Source organism: Rhea americana, unplaced genomic scaffold (assembly GCF_003343005.1).
Source record: "Rhea americana isolate MKP2758 unplaced genomic scaffold, rheAme1 scaffold_207, whole genome shotgun sequence".
NCBI lineage: Eukaryota > Metazoa > Chordata > Aves > Rheiformes > Rheidae > Rhea > Rhea americana.
Genome location: NW_028186228.1, coordinates 801,990 through 825,536, shown reverse-complemented (window position 1 = coordinate 825,536; position 23,547 = coordinate 801,990). Strand labels below are relative to the sequence as shown.

Here is a 23,547-nt window from a genome sequence, read left to right as displayed (position 1 = left end):
TTGAAACCTCTATGATCTTAATATTTTTTGAACAGTTAGTATTTTAAAGCATATGTTCTCAGAACACAGCTCCTTTCCACTCCAATATTTATGCAGATTTAGCCTATCTTTCTGAATTTCACACTCTAGGAATGAGCACAAGAATAAATGGTATCCACTAAGAATGGCAGGATTCTGTTTATGCAGTTTGGTCAGGAACACAAAGATGGCATCTTCGTAGTAGAGGCATATTTTGGACTTCTTATTTTAGACTGCCATCYGGCTTTCTGAATTGTAAGACCTTTCTTGTTGACTTTATTTTCYCTCCTTGCTCATTGCACAATCTCCCAACTTCTTCTGAAAATATGTAACTTAGAATCATTCCTAAAGAGAAATTTACTTTGCTCACTGAAAAACCTGACTCCAAGTTGCAGCCAGAATAACTGCCTAGATATATTTTTACAGCCCTTGTTTTTAACTGTGGCAGCATTACATTTAGTAAATTACTTTGTAAGCTAATCAGAACTTGCCAGGATATATTTTTTTTTTCCTTTATTTCATTCTAAGTATTTCCTTCTAAACGAAGCTTTCTGCACCAAAAAGGAAAATAAACCCATCTCTAGGAACATCAATACATGGGAACTCTCAGTATGGAAAATTTTACTTGAAGTGGTTAAAACTGAGTGTTAAATCAGAGTTTGATAACATAAATTGTTAGACAATCTTAACCATCTAGCTTAATGTTCTCTATAGCCTCCATGGACTCCCATACAAGGCACAAGGTAGTATACTGGTCATCAGCCTGCAGATGGTATACACTGACATAGCTTCACAAGTTTTGCTGAAGCTATGCTGATTTCTGCCACTAAAAACTTGGTCTTTTTTGTTTTTTTCTGTATATCTTAGCATAAAGGTATGTATATATACTCATTTTTATGTGATTGAAACAGCTGTAAATGTATTTATGCACGAGGCAATGAAGTTTGTGATTGATGGTGTTAATTGTGGGATTTTGTGTGATTTTACCAAGCTTAGCGTTCTACAATACAAATTTTTTTAGAGATGTGTATGGATAACAAAATACATAAGTATAAAAGAAATTTGCAACACTTTGAAAAATGGTCATGTTATAATGCCATCCTTAGAGGATGTTTTTTCTATCAAGAAGGTTGTAATGATTTTTTTTTCTTAGTGTGTGGATTTTTTTCAGTTGATTGCATCATGTTCTGTTGAGTGTAGAAGTAAGTGAGAAATAGAGTATGGAAGTRTTTTCTGCGCATTTTACCACATGTTATAAGATGAAACAGTTCTATTATAGAGACAATGTGAAACTGTTTTATAAAATGACAGCTCTTCAATTTGATTTTATCTACTTGACAGAATGAAGTAAAACACTAAATTTTATTTTGCTGCTTTCCTCCACAATACCACTTCAGAAATAATAATTCCTCCTGAGAACAGATCCAGTATTTCTGTACGTATGGCATTATTTTAAAATGTGAGGTGTACATTTGCGCAATGGAGAAAGGAAAAAAAAGATTGACAGGCATATAAATCTCATTTATATATGTACATCTCTCTCTCTCTCTCACACACACACACGCACACACACACGTATATTTATATATTTATTTTAACACTCTTTTGTACTACATCAGCGTGCAGTCCCACCTTGCCCACTTTTCTGAGCAAAGCCTTGACCGATGAGGTTTGGAGTAGGAAACAAAGGTAATAGCCCTCTGCTGCATTAGACTTTCCTTGTTTTGGATGGGATGTTAAAAGCAAGATTCTCGTTTGTGCTTATTAGATGATCTCTCACAGCACCTTTAAAAGAAGAGAGGGATAAAAATCTGAAAGAATAGCATTTAATTTGTTTGTATCCTCTCTGCTGGTGCATACATATTATATGTTTGTGTATGATGCTCAGTTTCATTCATTTACTTATTTAACCTTCAGAAGCAACACAGAAATGTGGAAAATTTCAAGAGGTAAATGTTGGCTTATTTCTTTAATATATYGACTGTAATCAGTATATGGAGGATAACGATTGTTTTGTGTTCTGTTAATCAGGTTTTGCCACCTTTGTTCTTGGAGGGACTGTTACTGCATAGCAAGGCAGGCTTTGTGTGTGTGGTTTTAAACCAGATGTACAAACTTCTTCATTTCTAATGTTAAGGGATGAGSGAGAAACAGCAAACAACTTCTACGAACATAATAAAAACTTCAAGTTTTGATTTTGTGCAGAAAACTACAAAAGCAGATAAACTTAAGTTTCGTGACTTAAGCTCTGATTTAAAGAACAACCTTCTGCCTGCTGCAGATCCTCCCCATGTTTTTTTCATTAGAATTTGTTGTCCGATTCCTTTTTTATTGGAAACACTGTGTGGAAAACTTACTCTTTTTTTCACTAGCTTGCATGAGCAAACTGAATCTTGGATTATTCTTTAATCAGTTGGGTAGATGAAACTTTGTCTTTTGTCATCCTGTCAAAAGGGAAGTTAGTAAGCCTTTTTCCCCTTGGAAAATGTTTCTCTACTTGAAAAGTCAAAGTTCTAGATAAGTTTTTCAGCAGTAGATGGGTAGTTTGGCCACCTGAGGAGGTTTACCTTTTCTTCCAGAATTGGCTTCATTTATCTGTGTTTACAGAAATTTTTTTCTGTAAACAGTTCTGCAAAAGTGATTTGAAGGATTAAAGCTTTGTTCTTTGACATGGTTTGTGTTGTTTTCWTAGAAGAATTTCTGTAAGAAATTCTGAAACTCGTCTTTGAGAAAGTCTCAATGCTAAATTAACAGTTTTGAGGTGCAGGTAACCAAAAGTAATGCCCTTTTTCTGGAACTTTAAACAAGCAGAAAATACTGACTTCATCCAGCTGATTGCATAGTGGGGAGTAAGTAGGTACATAACAAAGCAGCTTGMAAAGTAATGGAGAAAATATTTATTTGGAGACAAACTGTGCACCTTCARCTGAGTTTTTAAATATGTTCAGTAAGCAAACAAGAACTCTGCAAGCAGCAGGTCTTYGGCAGTGATGAGTAATTACCCATTTTCTGCATTTTTAGAGGTGAAGTGAAAGTTGTCTCCTTCTACACTGTCCTTTTAACTATAAAAAGAACTTCTGTTTTGAAGTATGAAGAGGACAAAAGTCTTCCTCATTATACAAGATTGTATTTCTTCTCATACACATCAGCCTAGGAGCCTTTTTAAAAAGTGGCACAACAGGTTTTTATGCCATTTAGTCTGTGTGATTGAATGGGTCTAATAAGGGCTTCATTTATGATGGAAATCCAGAACAGAACTAAAATTAGAGAGGTAATCTGATCCTTRTCACCTACTCAGACATGTGGGAGCTTGGGTGCCAGAATACTACTCCTGATTTTATTTCCAGTGTGATGTTTGGTCAAGGGAAAGCTGCTTTAAGTTCTCAGAAAAAGACAAAATGCAAATTTCTTGACTGTAAAATGAAAATAAAAAGACTGACTTTTTTTTTGTTGGGAAAGCCAAGTTAGTTAATCTTGATTCAGTCACTGTCATTGYCAAATATTGATTATAGTATAACTTTTATGTTTATTCTAATAAGCTTGGAGATTTGCTACTTCTTGGTTCCTGGACAGCATGGGCTAGATAGAGGCAATACCTTTTCCATGAAACTGTTGTTAATTAGGTGAATTCTGTTTTCCTCCTAGAAACCCAGCTCAGTTCGTATTGATCAACTGGACCGTGAACAGTTCAATCCTGATGTAATTACTTTCCCCATTATTGTCCACTTTGGGATACGACCTGCTCAACTCAGTTATGCTGGAGATCCTCAGTAAGATGCTTCTCGTTCAATCTTTTGTTCAGAAACTCATTACTGTTGTTATTTGTGGCTTACATAGGGCTTGTTTATGTGGTTATAGAGTCTGATGAAAAGCTTAGTGCCTATGGCTTTTGTAAATTAGAGAATATGAGGTCTAATTTGTTTTACTGGTTAAATTCAGGATTTTCCTTTGTAAACTTCAGTTTTCTGGAGTAAATATGCACACACAAGCAATATTAAATTTCTCTAGCTGAGAATAGCTCTTCTAGATCAAACTAAAGGTTCCTCTAGCTCCATGTTGTTTCTCTCAGTGGCCAGTGATGGATTTTTAAGAGAAGAATAGTATAACAGGAAAGGCAAAAAAACCCACTTCTTCAGACCTCCRGAGGTCTGTTGCACATGGACTTCAGAGCTAAAGGATATGTCATTTTAATTAACGTGCCATAAATAGACCTTTCTTCTTTGAATTTCTCAAATCACTATCTGAACCTATTTGTGCTATTGACAGTCAGAAGATTGCAGATAGTCACTTCCCCATGACCATTGTGCATTATAGGAAAAAGGATCTTCATTTATTTCAGGGCTGCTACTTGATCATTTTATGAGGTGCTCTTCAGGTCTTATATCTAATAATGAATAATATAGCTATTTCCTATTTGCTTTCTTCATGTCATTCATGCTTATTTGCAGTCTGTCATATCCTTCTTAGTTGTCTGTTTTTATGACTGTCTCCTAGCTTGGAAACTCTTTCATCGCTAACACTTTTCTCTAAACTTTTTCCATCCTTATATAGAGAGGGAGGGTGGGGAGGAACATAGGGAAGGAGCAGTGAGGAAACCAGAGCTTCAGGCAGAAGAGCAGATACTTCTTCACTATGGATTTGTATAGTGGCATAATAGAGGATGTTGGAACTTTTTGTTCATAAGTCCTTTTCCTAAAGATTGCTCATATTTTCAGGGAACTCTCCCAATAATTCAAAGATCTCTTTTTCTGAATGATAACAGAAATACAGAGCCCCTCTCTGTGCATGCACAATTAAGGTGTTTGTTTCTCCTCTTGCATTTTTCTCCAGAGTCATTTAATGATGTTGAATTTTATCTGCCATTTTCTGGCACTCAGATGTTGTTATAATGTTCTACAACTCCTTGCAGTGAACTTTCAATTTACTACCCTGAATAATTTTATATCATCAGCAGATTTTTACCTAGCTGTTCRCTCCTGTGGTTGTCAAGGATGTATGTAGGAGCTCTTTTTTTTTCATTTAGAGAAAACTGCTCCTTCTTGGCCTTCAAACTCAGCAATACTGATTTTACTAAATTCAGCACGCTTTCAGTTCCTCTGAAATACCTTTGATAGGTTAAGAATGGAGAAGCAGCTTGTGCATGAATTTAAATTTACGTGTTAGGGTTGGGAAATAAAAAAGGCCTATCCAAATAACAGTACATTTTCTTTTTCACTTTGGGCATGACTTTATTTTTCTTATCCACAAAAGGAGAATAATTAGACCAAAGAGTATAAGAAAATACATCCCTGCCTTTGTTTTGATACTGAATTTCTTAATATTTATGAAATTGTAGTATCTTGCATATAAGACAGCACAAAAATACAAAGATTATTCTTCTCACATTTTTTATTATTAACTTTAAAACTTAAATGATTTTTTTTTCAAAAGTTGCATAGGAAATTTAGATGTGCTTCTTTTATTGAAGTAACAGTGTAGTTTTTGTGGAAGACCTTTGTGGTGCCATCATAAATTTCAGGCTTAACTCAAATGTATGTGTGTAAYGTGTAGTGTCTAGAAAAAGAGTTTCCTCTAGCATGTCTTTTCTTGCTGAGGTTCAGTAAGCTATTTTTGTTTTTGTTGTCCATTTGTTTATCATTCCTCAATCTTCACTGTAATAAAAGAGTTGGTTCCACCCATATTAGTACCAGCAGCAAAATCTATATTGAACTTCATAGTCTCTGGTTCTCTCATTTTTTGGGTTGAAACTTCCTCATGGCTTTCTTTTCTTTAGTTGGTTGATTTGTTGGTTATCTCATTTTTCTTCTTTGAATGGAGATTCATAAGAAATGGATGTGCTACAAAAAGCTATTCAGAAAGCTTGCAGAAATGCAGAGAATAGACGTAAGTAAAGTCTATGGATTATCCATTCCAGTCAGATGTGTTTGTAAACTCAAAAGACACGAAAATCTGTAGAGATGAAGAGCACACATTCAAGAATGATGTGGAGAAATAGCTATGAGAAAATGCCAATAAGAGAAGACGTGTGTGCATGTGTGTGTACACGCATGCATGTGTCTGAGTGTGGGGTGCTGGAAAGATATGAAATAGTAAAGTAGCCACTACTCCATTTAATGGGTTGCCACTGATGTGGCAACTTCATACTAAAACTATTATTCTAAGATGGTGCAGAAGAGTATCTCTTTGTAATGAAAATAAAAGAAAATAAAGCATTTAAGTAAACTTCTTCTTTCCACCTCTAAATTCCCTTCTTCCCATTAGAAGTCTGCTTTTTTGTGGGTTTTCTTGAAAAGTTCTGTAGCTTATGATTCTTTTATGATTATAGGCCTATTTCCTGAGGGTCCAAGGTTCRTGCCATGACTCTCTTGGGCAGTTCTCCCGTAGCAGCTCTTGAATCTTTTATTCAGTTGGAGCCAAATGCAATGGTGGGCTGTAGTCTACGAAGGGGGTGCGGGCTTAGAAGTTTTGGGAAAGGTGGGTGATACGTCGCAGAGGAACTTCCAGTGAGGGGGAAGTGCAGTTGTTTCGGGTCATGTGCAATTAGGCACCCTTGAGGTATGAAGCRGGTAGACGGTTACAGCAAGAGAAGAAGGCAGAAACTTATATTCTAACCGCTGCAGAAGCTTTGCTTGCAGACTGCATTCAGCACGAATCCATAGGGATTCAAACTTTGTTATTTCACTGTTCACAGAATGACTGCCCGTTGCACCTGGCCTACAGAGCTTTGCTCCCTGTGCTGCACTGATGTGTTTCAGCCAATGTAGGACAGACACTTCTTGGAAAAAGTTACTATTTCTGTTCAGGGAGTGATAGGTGAACTTCGAGAAGGGGGAGCTTTCATACCATTTGAAAACATGCGCTTCTCGGATTTTTGCAGTGTCTAAATTGAGCTGTATCACAGTGTTTTCAGTACGTGGGGGTGACCCGTTGTTGAGGGCAGGTGGGCGTCTGGGACACCTGGGGTCTGCCCTSAGCTCTGCCGTCCCAGCCTCGCGCCGCAGGCCACGTCCGCAGCTCTGAGGCAGACGTAGCRACGCTGCGACCGCTCTTGGAAAATGCTTTGAGATTTCTCTAGAGTGAAAAGATGCCCGTAGAAGATCTGCATGCATGTAAATATGTTATTGGCAGCTGAGATGTTCATACAGCCAAGCTGCAGGAGTTTTTTGTTGTATTAACCAAAATATTTGTTTTCTCTTTTGTCCTTCAGATACCAAAAGCTGTGGAAGAGTTACGTGAAGCTGCGTCACCTGCTGGCCAACAGTCCCAAAGTTAAACAGGCTGATAAACAGAAATTATCGCAAAGAGAGGTACAGTGAGCCTTCCTGTAAGCAATAATTAAGCACAGTAATACAGAATAGAATTAAGTCATATGACTGCCATTTTTATGGAAACAATTGAAATCCTTCACAAAAGATTTTCTTCTCAAGCTGTTACAGTGATTTTATTTTTATCCTTGCCTGTTAGTGAACAGAATTCTCTTCCTTTTCTTCACTCCCATTACCTTAAAATTTTTTTTTTTTTTAACTTGGTTATAGAAATGATCATTGTAGGACCATAACAGCACAATATCTTTATAGCCATTGCCATTAATGGTTCCAGGAATTAGTATAGGTGAGAACTTTTCATTCAGATAGCTCTTTTAAGTGGCTCATAAACATTTAAACATTTTTCTTTTGAGAAAAAAAAAAATGCCAGACTTGAGCAAGATTTTAAACTGTAATTTATTAGGCAGTGTTAGTGAAATTCTTAAAGATCTTTGATAGACAGAAACAACAGAACTCTTAAATATATGGAAGGTAAGGTTTGGCAGTCTTGCTAGAAAGGGATTTTTTTAAAAACAGTTGATATCATCCAGTTGTTTTTATTTTTAGTAGCCTTTAATGACAATTGAGGTGTGTGTTAAAATTGGTCTGTCTTTTTACCCCAAAGTGATGAGCAGTTCCTGAGTGCAGATGCTCAACCAATACAAAATTAAAATTAATAAGTAAAGTCACCTAAATAGAGGCTAACACAACCTGCTCTGAGATATCCATCTTCTAACAACCTGGACTGAAACTTTGCATTTGTCTGGTGGCATATCTAGCAGGCACTGTTAATTGGACAACTTCTGTAAAGGATAAATAGAGGAGGCAGGAACTCTGTTGGTACAGAATAAATTTAATGCAGTGGTGTTGCATTATTTATTTATTTATTACAAAGCCAGGTGCTTTTCTGAGTTTTCCCCAGTTTGCTAATTCTGTAGCTGTGGTTGCAGTAGATGTTCAGTCTATTTGACAGTGCACATGATTTTATTATTACTGTAAAGCATAGTGTGTTGTTGCATGAGCAAGGGGCTTAATTAGCAGTTTATGTATGCCAGTATTAAATAAGTGCAAACCTCTCAACTTTCTTTGTAAATGGGAAGAACCACAATGTTGAAACTTATTTGTGCCACCATTTTAAGGACAAACAGATTTTGTCCCTAAAGGAGGTACTTTTATCTTTGCTACTGTTTTCCACACTCAGAGATCAAGTGGAAAGGAAGGTCGTTGTTATGAACATCTCTTTGTTAGTGGTTAATGGATGACTTATTTGTAAAATTGTAGTGGACTGGGTATAGAAGGATGATTGTTTTTTTTTTAACAAAAAACAAAAATGTTCCGTTGGTATTTATCACTTATTGTAGTGCTCTGAGTTTTGTTCCTAGACTGTATTATTTAGGATGATGGGTTTCTCAAGTAAGTACTTGCCATCAGAGAGATATATAGGGCTGAAGTAAAAGCTTTATGCAAGGATAACCTATGCACTGTGACATTGGAGGTGTCAGTAGCTTAATAGGAGCGTCTGGGTGCACCTGGCTGGCACGTGGGCTTTTCACGATTATGAATTACACCTGATGAGTAATACTGGAGTGTTCCCGAGCCAGTTAGCCTGCAACTACCGGTGGGTCTAGCGGCTGTCTCAGAAAACACCCAGTGGCACGATCTCCAAACACAAGTTTTGAACAATGCATAAGGAGTGCAATGCCATAAATGTTTCTAGTCCCTCTGCCATCAGTCATTCATTCCTACATGATCATATGATATTATTTGTGACAGTCATGTCTCAGGACTTTATTCCTCTAACCTAACTTTGAGCACTTACAGGAGCCTGCTATCCTAAGGTTCACTTTGAAGTCAGTGAAGAGATGTGTTTTTTGAAGTAGTTTATCCCCCTTCATTGAATATAAAAGGAGCCTGGGCTAGCTGGCCTCCTACCTTAGACACTTCAGGAGAGTGCCTAGAAATAGGCCTGGTGAATCTACATCTGGATAGATCTGTCTCTTGAAACCATCCTGGGAGTCCCTGCAGAACAGAAAACAGACACTGGCGCTGCTCAGAGGTGCTCACAGCCTTTGATTTGGGACCTGAGAACAGGCTGCTTTTAACACGTGCCCTACAGTGAAAAGGAGAGGGAGAGAGAAGGCAGGTTGCAGCTTTGGAAAGTTTCTTGTTCACGAGAAGGAAAAATGCTGAGCATGTTATTTTTACCGTTATTGCATGAGGTATGGGGGAGCTTGCTATTCCAGAGGCTTAGCAGTGTTGGAAGCAAAAATCAGGCCAGGAGGATGGCCTGATAATAAGTCATCTGTGGATGACTTATTTTAGCAGTTTTTCTTTCATTCTTTTTTTTAGCTGTTTTTCTTTCACTTTTGTTTCTTTTTGTTTTTAAGAAAATAATTTTTAAAACTGTTTAGGTCAGAGGAACTTAATGTCCTTGCTGTAATTAAAAGAGGCAAATAAGCTGTGTGCAGAATGCAAAACTTCTGTGGTCAAGGCARAACAGACTTTTAAATATTTAAATTTTTTTATTTGGAATAATATGAGTAGATTTCATGATGTAGGCTCCAGAACTTGTGAATGGTGACTCCTTCTGCAGACTGAGGCCGCTGACAATGGTGAACAGGAGCTATTGCCAGGTAGCTGGGATCCCATTACAAAGGCTTTATTTTACTTTGCTGAATTCCTTGCTCCTAGTGAATACTTCAAACCAGAAATACTCACAGACAGACTTAAATGAAGATGCTGTTTTGCACATAGGGGTAAGAAAGGAACTTTCATACTAAGTATGTTAACTTACTTGCATATGTRTCATACTAGAGATACAAGTAGGATTGACTTATTTTATGTCATTTGMAACAGAAACTGTAGTTAGTCACCTTTGTTCTCCTCTACTGCCTACCAAAATCCGCTGCTGTCTGTGCTGTACTAAACATCCACCAGGGTCTTGTGGCTGGTGGTGAAAAGATTTGGGCTAGTCTTAGAAACAGACTGTTCCCCAAAAGTGAACCTTGAACAGATACCATGAGCATCCTCCTATGTGTTGTAGCAGGTTCCTCACCKGTTCTGTCCCTCTGTAGGAAGCACTGCAGAAGATCCGGCAGAAGAACACAATGAGACGTGAGGTGACTGTGGAGCTGAGCAGCCAGGGCTTCTGGAAGACTGGGATTCGCTCTGATGTCTGCCAGGTGACTAAACCGGAGAGACCGCTGATGCATTTTCTTTGTTGGTGACTGCTGCTTACCTCTTGCAAGGATGGTTCTCAGCTGCAGAACCAAATTAACACCTTTACCTCAGCGTGATCTGTGTGTTTGAGGAACTGCTGCAGCCACAGGAGAAAGATGTTTTTTAGGTTTAATTTCCTACTTTCTTACATTGGCTCACCAAGTGGTTGATTACCACAAAAGAGGGGTTGGGAATGGGTGGTTTGGTGCTGGAGATCTGAGATGTAGTAGCTTTGACTTACATCAGCCAAAGGCTGAGTCTAATGTTGAACTTMTAGAGCTTCTTCTTCCATTGACTGGGTGAGTTTTAGATATTTTTGTTTTAGATATTTTCTAATTTGAGATTTTTATACTTTTTTTTGAAGGTAAGCATAAAGGCAAGTGCCTTTATTCAAAAGAAAAAAGATTCCTAACTTTTGGATTAAAAAGCATTGTTCCTCAGTAGAAAGGCATCTTTCAAGTACGTTAAAGTTTCATATGCATGACGTTTCCAAGGTACTTATCTACATACGTATGTATATTTCCAAGGTACATATCTCTGCAGGATCCTGTTCCAAATTACAAGCAAATGAGTTAAGTAAATATGATCAAAATACGTGCGTTTTTTACACAATAATGTATTTATTAGCAAAGATYGAATAAGTACCCTAGAAAAAACAGCAGTCATATTTTGGGTATTGTTTTGGAGATGTTAATTAAGAATTACATGCTCAAAATTTAATTAACCCAACAGTTTGAAATACAAACATACGAGGTGACTTGGAAAAGGTATAGCTAAAAACGCTGTTATTATCTTGGAACCTTGGTAAAGCCAAAGGAGAAATTCTAACAGAAGAGAAATACCAATAACTAAAATTGTTTTCCTTCTCTCTAAAACATTTATTTTGATTTTACTATTGCTTTTGAAGTCAAAGAAAGAGRATAATGGAACAACATCTTCTCATGTAGCTGAGGAAACTTACAGTCCTTTTCTCATTTTTGTGGTAAACTGTATTTATTTTTACAAGTTAAGTCAACAGTGTATATTTCTCACTTAGGAGCTTTGAAACAGTTCTGTGTGTTATTCGTAATACTTTCAATGATTTATATTTTAATGTCTCATTGAATGTTCTTATTTGCCGTTGAAGAACAGCAAAACAAAGAGCAATGAGCTATTTCACATTTTTGTGCACATCCACAGCCATAACATCTAAACCAGTCTGTTCTGATATGAAAGTCATTTAATTTGATTTTTTTTTGAGAGGTCAAGAGTAGGCAAACTGTGTATCTATAAAATGAAAGATTACCGTTGCTGTTATTTGTTTTTCCTAGAATAAAGAATACTAACACTAAATATATGTAAATCAACTCTGTGGGCAGAGCTAAAGTGCAGTGATTTAAAATTATTGTTTTAACTTTTGGGAGCATTGTAGTTAAAAAGATTGAAACTCTTAAGCCACTGAAGTGCCCTAGTATTTTAGAATTGCTCCATGTTCCTTGCAGCAGTAATAACATTCATCCTCATGGTTTCGCAAATGAACCACTCGAAGGGGAAAGAAAAAGGGTGAGAGAARTGTTCTGAAGACTGAAAATGGCTCTATTCTGTCAGACTTATTTAAAACTATCCAATAGGCGAAATGCATTTCTTTTATGCCACTAAACTGGGCAGAAGTTAGCTACGCACCCTGGCAGGGTTGGGCGCCACAGAGGTGGTCAACCCTGCTCATCRCTGCATGTGTTGCTTCCAGTATGCCCTCAGCAGCTGTGCTGGTGCACTGGGTTAGGAAAAAAAAAGATGCATTTCTAAATATTTCAGCTTACCTGGCTCTTTCGGTAGCTTCAGGTCAGGGAGCAACTGCCTCGGCAATCATGCTGGCAGCTCTGAAGAAGCAGCCGTCTCCCAAGAGCCCTGGGGATGGTGGCACTGCCGGAGAGCCGAGGGCAGACTGGGAGAGTCCACTGCCTTGTGCCATCAACTGTAGCAGGAAAAGAATATACAACTTAGTTCAAATTACATGTAAAAAATAAAATGACTAACATATTTATAACCAGATTCAGCTGCCAAGGTTAGGGGCCAACTCCTGTGACCTGTTGCTTTATGGTTTCAGCAGAAACTGATTTTGATCACTAGCCGTTCTTCATTATAATAAAATTTTCAAAGTATGTTATTTTGCAGTTTCTTATAAAGAGATAAATAAATAAATCATCAGAAACATCAAATAGCTGTAATCCAACATGACATACATTAATTGAATCAATCAAGTATTTAGTGCCATGAAAGCAGCACTTTGTCAATGTAACTGCAAGAGTCAAATTAAAGACCTTCTGCGTGCCTCCCAGGGAGATATCAATTCCTCATTCACTGTACCGCAGCTGGTAAAATCGAAAACTTTGTATTCCAGAGCCTCAAACTTAGGACCACATGTGTTGGTTGCTAAGTATAAACAGTATTTGCCTGAGGGACTGTTTTGGTTGCCTAGGGGCCTCTGCAGCTGACCACACAGACAGGGGAGAAGAGTTGCCCAATGAAGTAATGACTTTTTTTGGTACTAGCCTAAAACTGCAGGATATTAAATAGGAAGATCCAAGCAGCTAGTGTCGTTTTCAGTCACGGCTTGTTGAATCTTGACCTTACTGGTGCCCCGATGTCTCTTTACCGCATTCAAGATAGCTCAATAACAGACTGATTTTCTTTGCTTTGCTTTGTTTTGTTTCCCTGCGGTGGTTATTCAGATGGATAAAATCTAATTTACTTAAATGTTTGGCTGATGAGGAATGGAAAGCTATGATTTTTTTTTTTGTTGTTGTTGTTGTTTAACAACAGAGTAGATTTCAGGGTTTATGACAAATAGAATGTGTTTGTATTTATAACTTAGTCTGTGAGTCCTCTGTACACTGAAATTGAATGCTTTTCCTTATTGTAATTCCTTTCTACGTTTTTGTTTGTTTGTTTGTTTTTTAGCATGCAATGATGCTTCCTGTCCTCACCCACCATATTCGTTACCATCAGTGTCTGATGCATTTGGACAAATTGATAGGCTACACCTTTCGAGACAGGTGCTTGCTGCAGGTAAGATGTGCAAAAAATTAATGACTTGCTGGTTTTTCTTCCTAAAATTATTGAGCTTGTGCATAGTCCTGCTTCCTATACAATGTAATAGAAATGAGCTGCTATGCTATAACTTGAAAATGCCCGATTAATTGCATTGCAGATCTTTTAAAAGTTTCAGTTGTCCCAAGAGTCTTTTAAATAAATTAAATATCTGATTGTGCACACTTAACGTTTTCTCAGTGGTATGTCTGGATTTGCCCGTAACGTGTAGAAAGACAAAAATACACTTACTGAAAAGATTGGCAGGTACATTATCCATTATTTCCTTGTCGGTTCTTTTATTGGATATTTGTGAAGAATATAGTATTTTTCTGCATATGAGTCCATGTGTTTGACTTCTTTTTGTAGTTTGTTTTCCAAAAAAGAATAACTTAAACATTGCATTTTTACTTTGAGTTTATAGCYAGTGCAAAGGAATTTGCAAACTTCCGTGCAGCTCTTGCTTTCTACAAGAACATGACAAAATATTCACGTTTACAAACAAGAGCCAAGAACTGGAGAGAAGAGTTTCTTGTTTGTTTTAAATACATATGTGTTTCATGACCAGTCATTTTTGGAAGTGCATTTTTGGAATTGCTTGACTCCAGAAGGCTAACTCTAGGTGCTACTGGCCCCCTCCCCTTACATTTCTTCCAAAGAGGCAATTCACTTCTGTCCCAGATCTCCCCCAAAAGATGCAGTCTCCTTCCCCTGACTGTGGATGGGGCTTGGATAGATAAATTTTCCCTAACTTCAAAAAATGCAGTTTGTGTATGCAGATGAGGCTTCATTCCAAAAAATATTTTGTATAAAATAAGTTGAGACTTACTGAGAAATAAGCTTTTCTCATAGTTCCTCTGTTTTCTGTAAGGTGGTTTCCAGGACTTGTCTTATTGAAAGTTACATTAAACACTGAGCATTTTTTAGAGCTTGGTTATTTGCAGGCAGCTTTGTTTTTAACATGAAAGATAAAAATACAGTCACAGAAACCTTTGAAGTGTTGAAACCAAACACGTAAACCAAAACACAAGTTGCAATCCAAAAGGGAAGAAAGCTGAAAATCAAGTTTGGCAGAATTAGTCAAATTAATGATTAGTTACAACAAATGTACTTTTTAATGCTCGATCCCTATGCATATTTGTTGAAAACCTGGCAACTTGTTCTGGAAGGGAGAGAACTTTAAATATAATTTATACACCCTGGTCACATAATTATGCATAGGCAATATCAGATATATAATTTTGCATTGAATTTTATCTATTTCATCACGTTTCCTTTTTTTTCAAAGAGCTGTGCTAATTTAACCATTCTGACAAGATGTAGTGTGTCATCTATTTCAGATGGAGCAGAAGCTGAGAATGTGCAATTATGCCAAACTTCATTAATATTAGTGAATAGCTAAAAAGGATTTGAAGGAAGTTCTTATCATTGATTGAACGTCATTTTATTCTCTTAGCAACTAAAACTTCTCTGCAAGTCTTGCTTTTGGCACGCCCCAGCCATTGTTTGAATGACGAGTGCAGAGAGCTACTGGCATTTCTTTGCTCACAGCCCTCGATGCCTGTCCTGTACATTTTTAGAAGTAACATTCCAAACCTCAGATATTGAGATTACTAATTTTTAATTAATTATTAGTATTTAATTAATTCACTCTGCTGTGAATAACAGTATCAGAGATAATATGCTTGTTTATTGTTGCCATTTTTTGGAGTAGGAAATTTTTACTGATTATATAAATAACCTCAGTCAGGTATGTGAAGAGTTGAGACACTCTTTATTGTCCATATTTATAATATGAATATTCATGCTGCAGTATTAAAAAGAATATATGTTTAAGCAAACGTGTATTTTTTAAATTAACTCAGCAAAGATGGTTGTATTTAAATTAACTCAGCAAAGATGGTAAGCAAAACCTCTAGGGTGAATTGACGGTACATACTTTTTTTTCTTCAAAACTAATTTCTTTCTTTTTTAAAAAAATGTTGAAAGTTAATTAGTTAAAGTGATGATTGGGCATAAATGTTGCTTCGTTCTGACATCTGAAATAGTACATCCTACATTTAAATTGCTGGAACCAAGTTGCTAATTGACAACATCACTTTGTAGCTTTTCTACAAAGTAAAAAATAACACTTACTAGCTACCACTCTAAGCTTTTTTCTGCATTTGCAAAAATACATCTAAGACTTTTTGTCTTTGTATGTGCTACATTATAGCTTGCCATGACTCATCCAAGCCATCACTTAAACTTTGGAATGAATCCGGACCATGCCAGAAATTCCTTATCCAACTGTGGGATTCGACAGCCAAAGTATGGAGACAGAAAAGTTCACCATATGCACATGAGAAAAAAAGGTGTGTAGTTACACCACTACTGTCTTCTCACAGTTAATCAGTATGAAAATCTTATGTTTGTTATTGTTTTATTGGCCTTTATTCTTCTGAGATACTGTTTTAATGGAGGATTTTGAAGGTTGTACAAAGACAGCAGTGAGATTTTTCTAAATAACTGGCTTTTGCAAATTAGTCAATAAGTGAACAGCTGACAAAAAGCAAGGATAATAAATTAGAATTTTTATGTTATTTGATTTTTGGCTTTTTTTATATATAATTTGCTGTTCAATATGGTGAGTATACTGGACAATATATTGTGAAAATGCTGAAGTCTTCCTAACATGAAAATATGTGGTCTGTCTGCTGCAGAGTACTTCTTACCCCTTAGAAGTATAGTCAGCTGTAGTGATGTGAACACTTTATTATTTGTGTAATGTTTGGAATGTCTGTTTTATGCAAAGGTGATCTTTTTATCTGGCTCTCTGAACACAAAAATACAAAAGCAGCTTGTAATGGGAAGGCTATCAGTTAGGCAGAGAGAATCTGTGAGGATTATACCTGCTGTAAGTAAACCCTGTAAATAACAGAATGATCTTGTCTATAGCAATTACAAAGTAACATGTTAAGTAATTATTTTCTGAGCCCATTCAGATTGAATTAGTGGTTGTTTATTTAATTGTACATTGTTTATATTTGTAGGCATAAACACCTTGATAAATATTATGTCTCGTTTGGGACAGGACGATCCAGCTCCTTCCAGGTAATGAAAATAATAGACTCTAGGTTTGTACAGCATGTTGTGTGGTCTGTTTGCAAGCAGGGAATCTTTTGGAGGGAAATCAACCAACTGACTATCAGCAACAACTTTAACAAATAGTTTAAATGGAAGGTCATTTTGAATTGTCTTATTTTTTCTGAAACCATGCTTCTGTTGTGACATAGTAAATGTTTGCTTGTGCCTGCAGAAAACACCTGAAGAAGCTTTTAACAGATAATTCTACTGTTCCTACTTGGGTAGCTTGAAACGAGGAAGACTAAAAGGCTACCTTTTACTTTCTGCAGAATGAAAAAATAAGATTTGTTATTATTATTACCATTGTTATAGATTGGATTCTCCATCACCTTCCCTCGTAGTTGTACCTTCCTAGTGTRGCACTGGGTTAACATGAATGTGATGCTGAATGTAGGCTTGAAAGATATACTGCTCCAATTTAAAGACATATGCATAAACAGCTGGGGACAGTAGGCTGATGTTTAAATATAATAATCCTTAACTAACCACTAGGAATCATGTGCCAATCGGTAATTTTTAAGGTGTGTTTTATATATACAAACAGACACCACATTTAGACAAAATGAATAACAAAGCTCACAGGACTAGTACAAGAGACAGCAGTGTGTGAAATCTCTTAAATGCGTGAACTAGAGGGTAGAGTGTATATTAGTTGAGTAGTGCTGTAACTGGACCTTTGAAAGAGTCATCACTTCAGAGGAAGCTGCGGAAAGGTTGAATTCTGAACCAATGTTTGTCGTAGCATTCCCCGAGTGCTGTTTCAGCTAGATTGTGCCCTTTTTTTTGAAGGTCAGCTTCAAGGCTTATTTCAGCTCTTTTAAGACAATGTGTGATAAGGCTGAATTGTGTTAATTCCCACAAAATAATACAAAAAAATATAAAATACTGCTTCTGAGAGATCTGCATTTTCTGCTATGCCTCTGCAAAGGGGAGTTATGGAATTGCTCACACTTTATTGTTTCACACAGCAAAGGTACTTGAATTCTTTCAGCCCATAAACAAAGGCCTGCTATTGCAGAAGTTAGACAAACTAGATAATTACTAGGGGAGTGCAAATTGCAATAAAAGCTGTCAACCACTTGAGAAGGATCGACTGGATAAACAAAAATCCTGTAGCTATGGCCTTGATTCTGTTGCTGTCACATGTGTGAAGTCAAAATGGTACTATTCACATGCTTCCAGGTGTGGAGGAGAATTTTTTTTTATATTCTGTGACATAATTCAACTCCCATTGTTTTTTCGCTGCTGTGTCCTGTTACTCATTTGTTAAATAAGCAGGCAGAGAGCTTGGAGGAAAAGAAACTTTATGCAAAACAAAGGAAAATCAGGAACATTCATAGAAGAAAAAAACAATAGCGGCTATGAAAAGGAAAACACAGGGAAAATAAGATTCTGCTAATTTTAGAGTATCTTTGAATGCATCTTGTTCTCTAGTAATTTTTCTTTTGAGCTCAAAGGAAATTACAGAGAATAGGGAATAGTGCACTTCTGCATGCTATATTTTAAAGGTGCTAGGAAAAATAAAAACACTTATTCCATGTAGGTCTGCTCTGGCATAGCAGCAGATCTACTGCAAAGTCATCACGCCCTGCAGGTGCTGATGCTCACTGTGTGCCCCCTCCCTGCGGCGCACACGAGAAAGATGGTCATTTACTTCAGGTCACCTGGTGCCCTCTGCGGCACAAAGAAACCCCATCTGAGTAGTCCGTTGTGCAGTACCAATCTACAATGCTATTTTCTCTCTCCATTTGTTAAGCTCTGGCATCAGCTCAGAGTAGAATATACAGAAATTTCAAACTGCAGTGTCAGTCCTGAGTGTCATGATTCACATAGTCGTTACTGTATTTTGGAAAGRATGTGCCCCAGAGAGGGTGGGGGAGGCTGCAAGAACAGCTATTCCAGCCTGATTGCCAAGCAAGTCCAACTTGTTCTAATTTCATTGTGCAAATAACCAACAGGTGTTATTTAACTGAAAGTAAATCTTAAAATACCTTTTTCAGGATCAATCACAACGAGCGTTTAGAATTTCTAGGAGATGCCGTGGTGGAGTTTTTAACAAGGTAAATGTGGAATTCTTCAACAACCGTCACCAGCTTTTCTCTTTAATTGCATTTGTATGTTACTGGCCTACCATCCAGCTCATAAAGCTTTGTGATGTATGCTGTGTTGTGGTCCTGGCCTTGATATTTAGAGCTGCACATCTGCACGCACCTCTTTTGAAATTTCTTCCAGTGCTGATGATACAACAAACTGAATTGCAAGATGAAAAGCTAGAGCTGCTGTCTCATGAAGTGCAATTTAAAGTTGATTGGGGTTTTTAGAGATTACTATTTGAGCTACAGACAAGTTGAATTTGTACCCATTTTTAAAAGAAGTTATCCTTGGTGTGTCTTTTTATTTCCATGGATTCTTTGCATTCTTTTTCTCTAGTTGCCAGTGAAGACTATTTATTGTTAATATTGAATGCGTTGTTAGATTTCCAGTTATTAGAGAGGTATCTTGCATAATATCTGTATGTAAATGAAATGGTTGAGCCCAAGTATAAGTTATKTAGAAGTAACAACAATTTCATGATTCATTAAAAATTGTTCTTTTGGTCTTTTTTGAGTATTCTGACATTAGCTGACAACACTAGAATACTTTAAAAGTTACCTGCGTTGGTCTCTGAGCTGAGTACTTGTGGCAGACATCTTGCTGAAAAGTGTCATTTCTCACAAAAGCAATTTCAGAATTTCTTATCAAAGACCATAATCCATTTTAGTTGCTTTCTCTTATCATGGTTAATAGGAGAGTAGTCTCTTTTTTTTAAAACAGAAACTTTACAATAAGTCTGTGATATGGATAAAAATTGCCCTTGTATATCCATCCTCAGCKAGCCATAAGCTACTCAGAATTAAGGATTATTTGTCGGTAAAGGTGGCCTTTTCCCTCATAGAACAAGTACAGGCTGAGAAGATGGAAGACTTGCTGATTAAAAAGTGTCTTGCRTTTTTCACTGTCAGTGTTCATCACCTGTCACTTGAGTTTGCTCAGCTAAATTTTGTCTTAATTTAGAAAATATTTAAGCTACTAATTAAGTCCATTTCTGTTCAAGAAAGCATTTAAGGACTTGTTTAAGATCTGAAATTTTTACCCAAACTCTCTTCACTTCAGGATTCTGCTTTTGTGGTTATGATTCTTGATTAGATTACCTCTAATATTTACAGTGATTCTTGTTCTCAAATTCTTGCATCCATCTACAGTTTTCSTCCTTGTACAGTTGGTTTATAGTTAGTATTACTGTTCTTAAACAAAAAAGCTATTTTAATTGGCATTTGAGAACACGTATTTGTTAAAGCACTGTAAGAAACTTTTAAAAAATATCCTAAATGGTGGTCTATACTGAATCAGTAGTTTCATTTTAAAGCACTATGTACCCCTGATATGGAGTTCCTCAAGCCTGGCAGTTGCCATGTGCTTTATTCCTCACCATCTTCTTGGAGTCCAAGTCCAGCCGTTGCTGAACCCATTGCTACTGATAGCAACCTTCTCACAAGGGAACTGCACACAATTGTAGGGATTTAGAAATTATGTGCTGTCCAGCGAAGAGACAGGACTCTTCCTTCCCTGCTCCCCATGCYGTCTGGTCAATATTACTGAGCCTTATTTTAATGTTTGATTGTTTCTTTACTTTATTTCAAGCTGAGTTGCCTTCTTGAGAGGGGAAGTTGTATTATCGGCTAAGATCTGATGGGACATTAGCCTTCCACTGAGGTGCATGTGATTTGTTTTTAACCAAATGCATCCATACTGAGAGGATCTTTTTTTTTTTTTTTTTTTTTTTTTTTTTTTGCCAGTGTCCACTTATACTACCTGTTTCCCACCCTGGAGGAAGGGGGATTAGCTACATATCGCACTGCCATTGTACAGAATCAACATCTGGCCATGTTGGCTAAGGTACAGTCCTCTGTTTTATATCTCTGTGTTTGAAACTCATAGGTAAGATGTTAATGTGTGGGTTGCTTCTTGAGTGGTCTGTCTGCTTTTAACATCAGTGTCTTCACCATATTTTGAGAGCTGGATTTGGGATACAGGAACTCAAGTTCCTGTATCAACTCAAGCTGATAGTAGATTTTAAAGATGAGGTAGGACTTAGTGCTTTCTCCAAAGCAGTTCTTTAACAGCAATAATTTTTTGCCAGCAGAAGGAAAGGTTTTAGGACATCTGTGTCAAAGGCATCTCTATATTTTATTTCAAATTGCAGTGATAATGAAGTTGATAGTGGAAAGACAATGGGAAAAAAAATGTGTTTATAGAAGGACTTCCTGATAGGATATGTAAGAAGAAAACGTCAGCAGGTGGTAGAGAGAAAGTGAAAAAAAACTCATTTTGTCCACTCTCTGACCTGAAAAGTCATTTTCAGATTTGCTGYGATCTGTCAAAGAGCAATATATTGAAAAACCTTTTGTTAAAAAATAGGCTTATAGCACTGGAAAATTTGAGATCCCTCTGAATTTTATTTAATTCTGTAAATAACATAGACTGTTTATATTTCTATGTAATACTGAGGGGGCATACAATGCAGAATTTTGAGTAATTTACTTTCATAGATGATTTGATATTCTGTTCAGATTTAGTTTTGCTAGCATTTAATTAAAAAAATAAAGAAAAGGCAAGCCCAAGACTTACTATTACAATGTGCTAGGCTATGCACACAAAGATACACTCACTCACTGATAGTTTTCAAGTGCTCTTTTAATCTTCTCTGACTGTATTCATGCAGTAATTCTTATATATATATATACATATATATGTATATATGTATATATATTATATATATGTATATGTATCTATCTTCAGTGTTGAGACTTTGGAAGAAACTATGTAATTTCTAACATGGCATCTTTTTGCTCAGTTCTCAAGAGAAGTATAGAGGTAGGCAGTGAACACAATCATTTTGATCCAGAGCTTTCTTTAATGATATARATGGACATGAATTGATTGAAAACATTTCAATCTGGGCTTTGTTTATAAATACAGTATTAAACTGCCTGACATTTCAATTTGCTTTATCATTTTAAAACCTGCATCAGGCAAGTTAATATACTCCTAAAGCTGTTACCAGCCTTTATCATTGTAAGTGGGCATTTTTTGATTAGCTGTATTGCAGCAGGTTTTAAGTGTGTTTATTTATATTAGATATAGCTGTAAATATTAGAGGGTTCTCTATGTTCCTGATTTCCCAAGGTATCCTTTCTCTCTATTGTGTATCCTAAATGACCTTYCTGCTTTCGCCCCATTATCGCGTGGAGTGTCACGTTGCATTCAGTTTGCTTCCGCAGCCCAATTCTCAGCTCCTCAGCTCCTCCTGTGCATATGGGATGCTGGTTTAGGTGAGGATCAAATGACACACTTCTATAGCTTCTAAGAGCTTTATAGCAGAAGTTTTAAAAATGATCTGAAATGTGTCTCAATCAAGTATGGGATGTGAAATGTATGCAAAATACTTTGGATGCAAGCTCCTGAAAGAGTTAAGCTATTGGAGGGGGGGGGAATTTTGACTTTGATATTGACTTTAAATAGTTGTTCCCTAAACTGTATAGAGTGTGATACAACATAGTAAGTGGTAATTCCCTGTATTCTGAGCAACGAGTAGGCTCTTATTCATTAAAAACTGAAGGCTTTTCTTTTTTCAATTTGAAGTGCCTATAAACCACACATCTCAAACACCTTAGCTTCTTCACTTTTACTTCTAAAGTATACTTTAGGAGGATGAAGTTGAAAGTTAATGAGAAATTGGTCATACACCTATTTGGGAAGAACCTATTCTCATACAAATTTTGTAAGATGCGCAAATCTCTCTTCTTTAAAAATCCCATTAATGGTTTTGTGTCAGAAAGATGTATACATAGAGAAGCTGGTATCTCTTGCATGCATTTCTATAGCAGAATTATCATATATTATATAACGTATCTGACTCACTACCTGTGATGCCAACTGGCAAGCAGAATTATAGCTTGGGAAACGGATGAATGTTAATGATGTACGTTTGAAAGAAAAAAAGAAAGCTAGGTGGCACTGTGGCTTAAAACATCAATCTCTGCCCTCGGGGCCCAGAGGCTGCTGTCACTGTCACCTGTTGACAGTCTTAAAAGGGGGGCGCTGGATGCGGTTTGGATTCGGCCCACCAGCGTTCCCATTTCGCACTGTTTTACTTCATCCTCTTCTCGTTGATGCAGTCTTTATCCTCGGTGATGACTCCTTCCCTTTGAGTGTTCCTTCAGGATTTCCAAAGGCAAATCGCATGAGGGCAAACCACCCGCAAAAAATACACTGCACTATCCAACCAATATCAACCTGTGCTGCTTTATCACCGCTTCACCTTTGCTCTTGAACTCATTCCTAGATCTCACTACTAACATATTTTGATCTGGTTTCCAGTAAACCCTTGGTGTAATGGGTTTTGGCTTTCCCACAGTATCCAAATCTTGTTGCTTTCCTCTAGTAAACTAGTATGAAGTGTTCTAATTTTAGCTGTAAAGATTGTGCCTGCACTGAAACTGTATGGAGCACAGCTTTTGGGCTCCCTCGAGCCCTGTGGCTGCATAGTCATAATGTAGCTGAACTCTAGTGGCAGGAGCTTGAACTCTTGCACTTTTATAAACCTGGTTTTGAATCCTTTCATGTCTTCTGCAGAAGCTGGAACTGGATCGATTTATGCTTTATGCTCATGGTCCGGACCTTTGCAGGGAGTCAGATCTCCGCCACGCCATGGCTAACTGTTTTGAAGCCCTAATAGGTAACGCGTATGTGTTTGTGCGTGCAGACATTG

At 37.0% G+C, this 23,547-nt stretch overlaps 1 protein-coding gene across 1 annotated transcript in view; it reads left to right on the top strand.

Annotated features, from left to right (window-relative positions):
* Nucleotides 1-23,547, top strand: part of DROSHA (drosha ribonuclease III) — a 68,198-nt gene that overhangs the window by 25,444 nt on the left and 19,207 nt on the right. Inside the window, exons 14-22 of the mRNA XM_085304348.1 lie at nucleotides 3,664-3,788; nucleotides 7,226-7,325; nucleotides 10,397-10,504; nucleotides 13,482-13,589; nucleotides 15,826-15,964; nucleotides 16,643-16,703; nucleotides 18,737-18,796; nucleotides 20,573-20,672; nucleotides 23,412-23,514. Coding sequence (XP_085160474.1) covers nucleotides 3,664-3,788; nucleotides 7,226-7,325; nucleotides 10,397-10,504; nucleotides 13,482-13,589; nucleotides 15,826-15,964; nucleotides 16,643-16,703; nucleotides 18,737-18,796; nucleotides 20,573-20,672; nucleotides 23,412-23,514 — 904 coding nt within the window. The remainder of the gene's footprint in view (nucleotides 1-3,663; nucleotides 3,789-7,225; nucleotides 7,326-10,396; nucleotides 10,505-13,481; nucleotides 13,590-15,825; nucleotides 15,965-16,642; nucleotides 16,704-18,736; nucleotides 18,797-20,572; nucleotides 20,673-23,411; nucleotides 23,515-23,547) is intronic.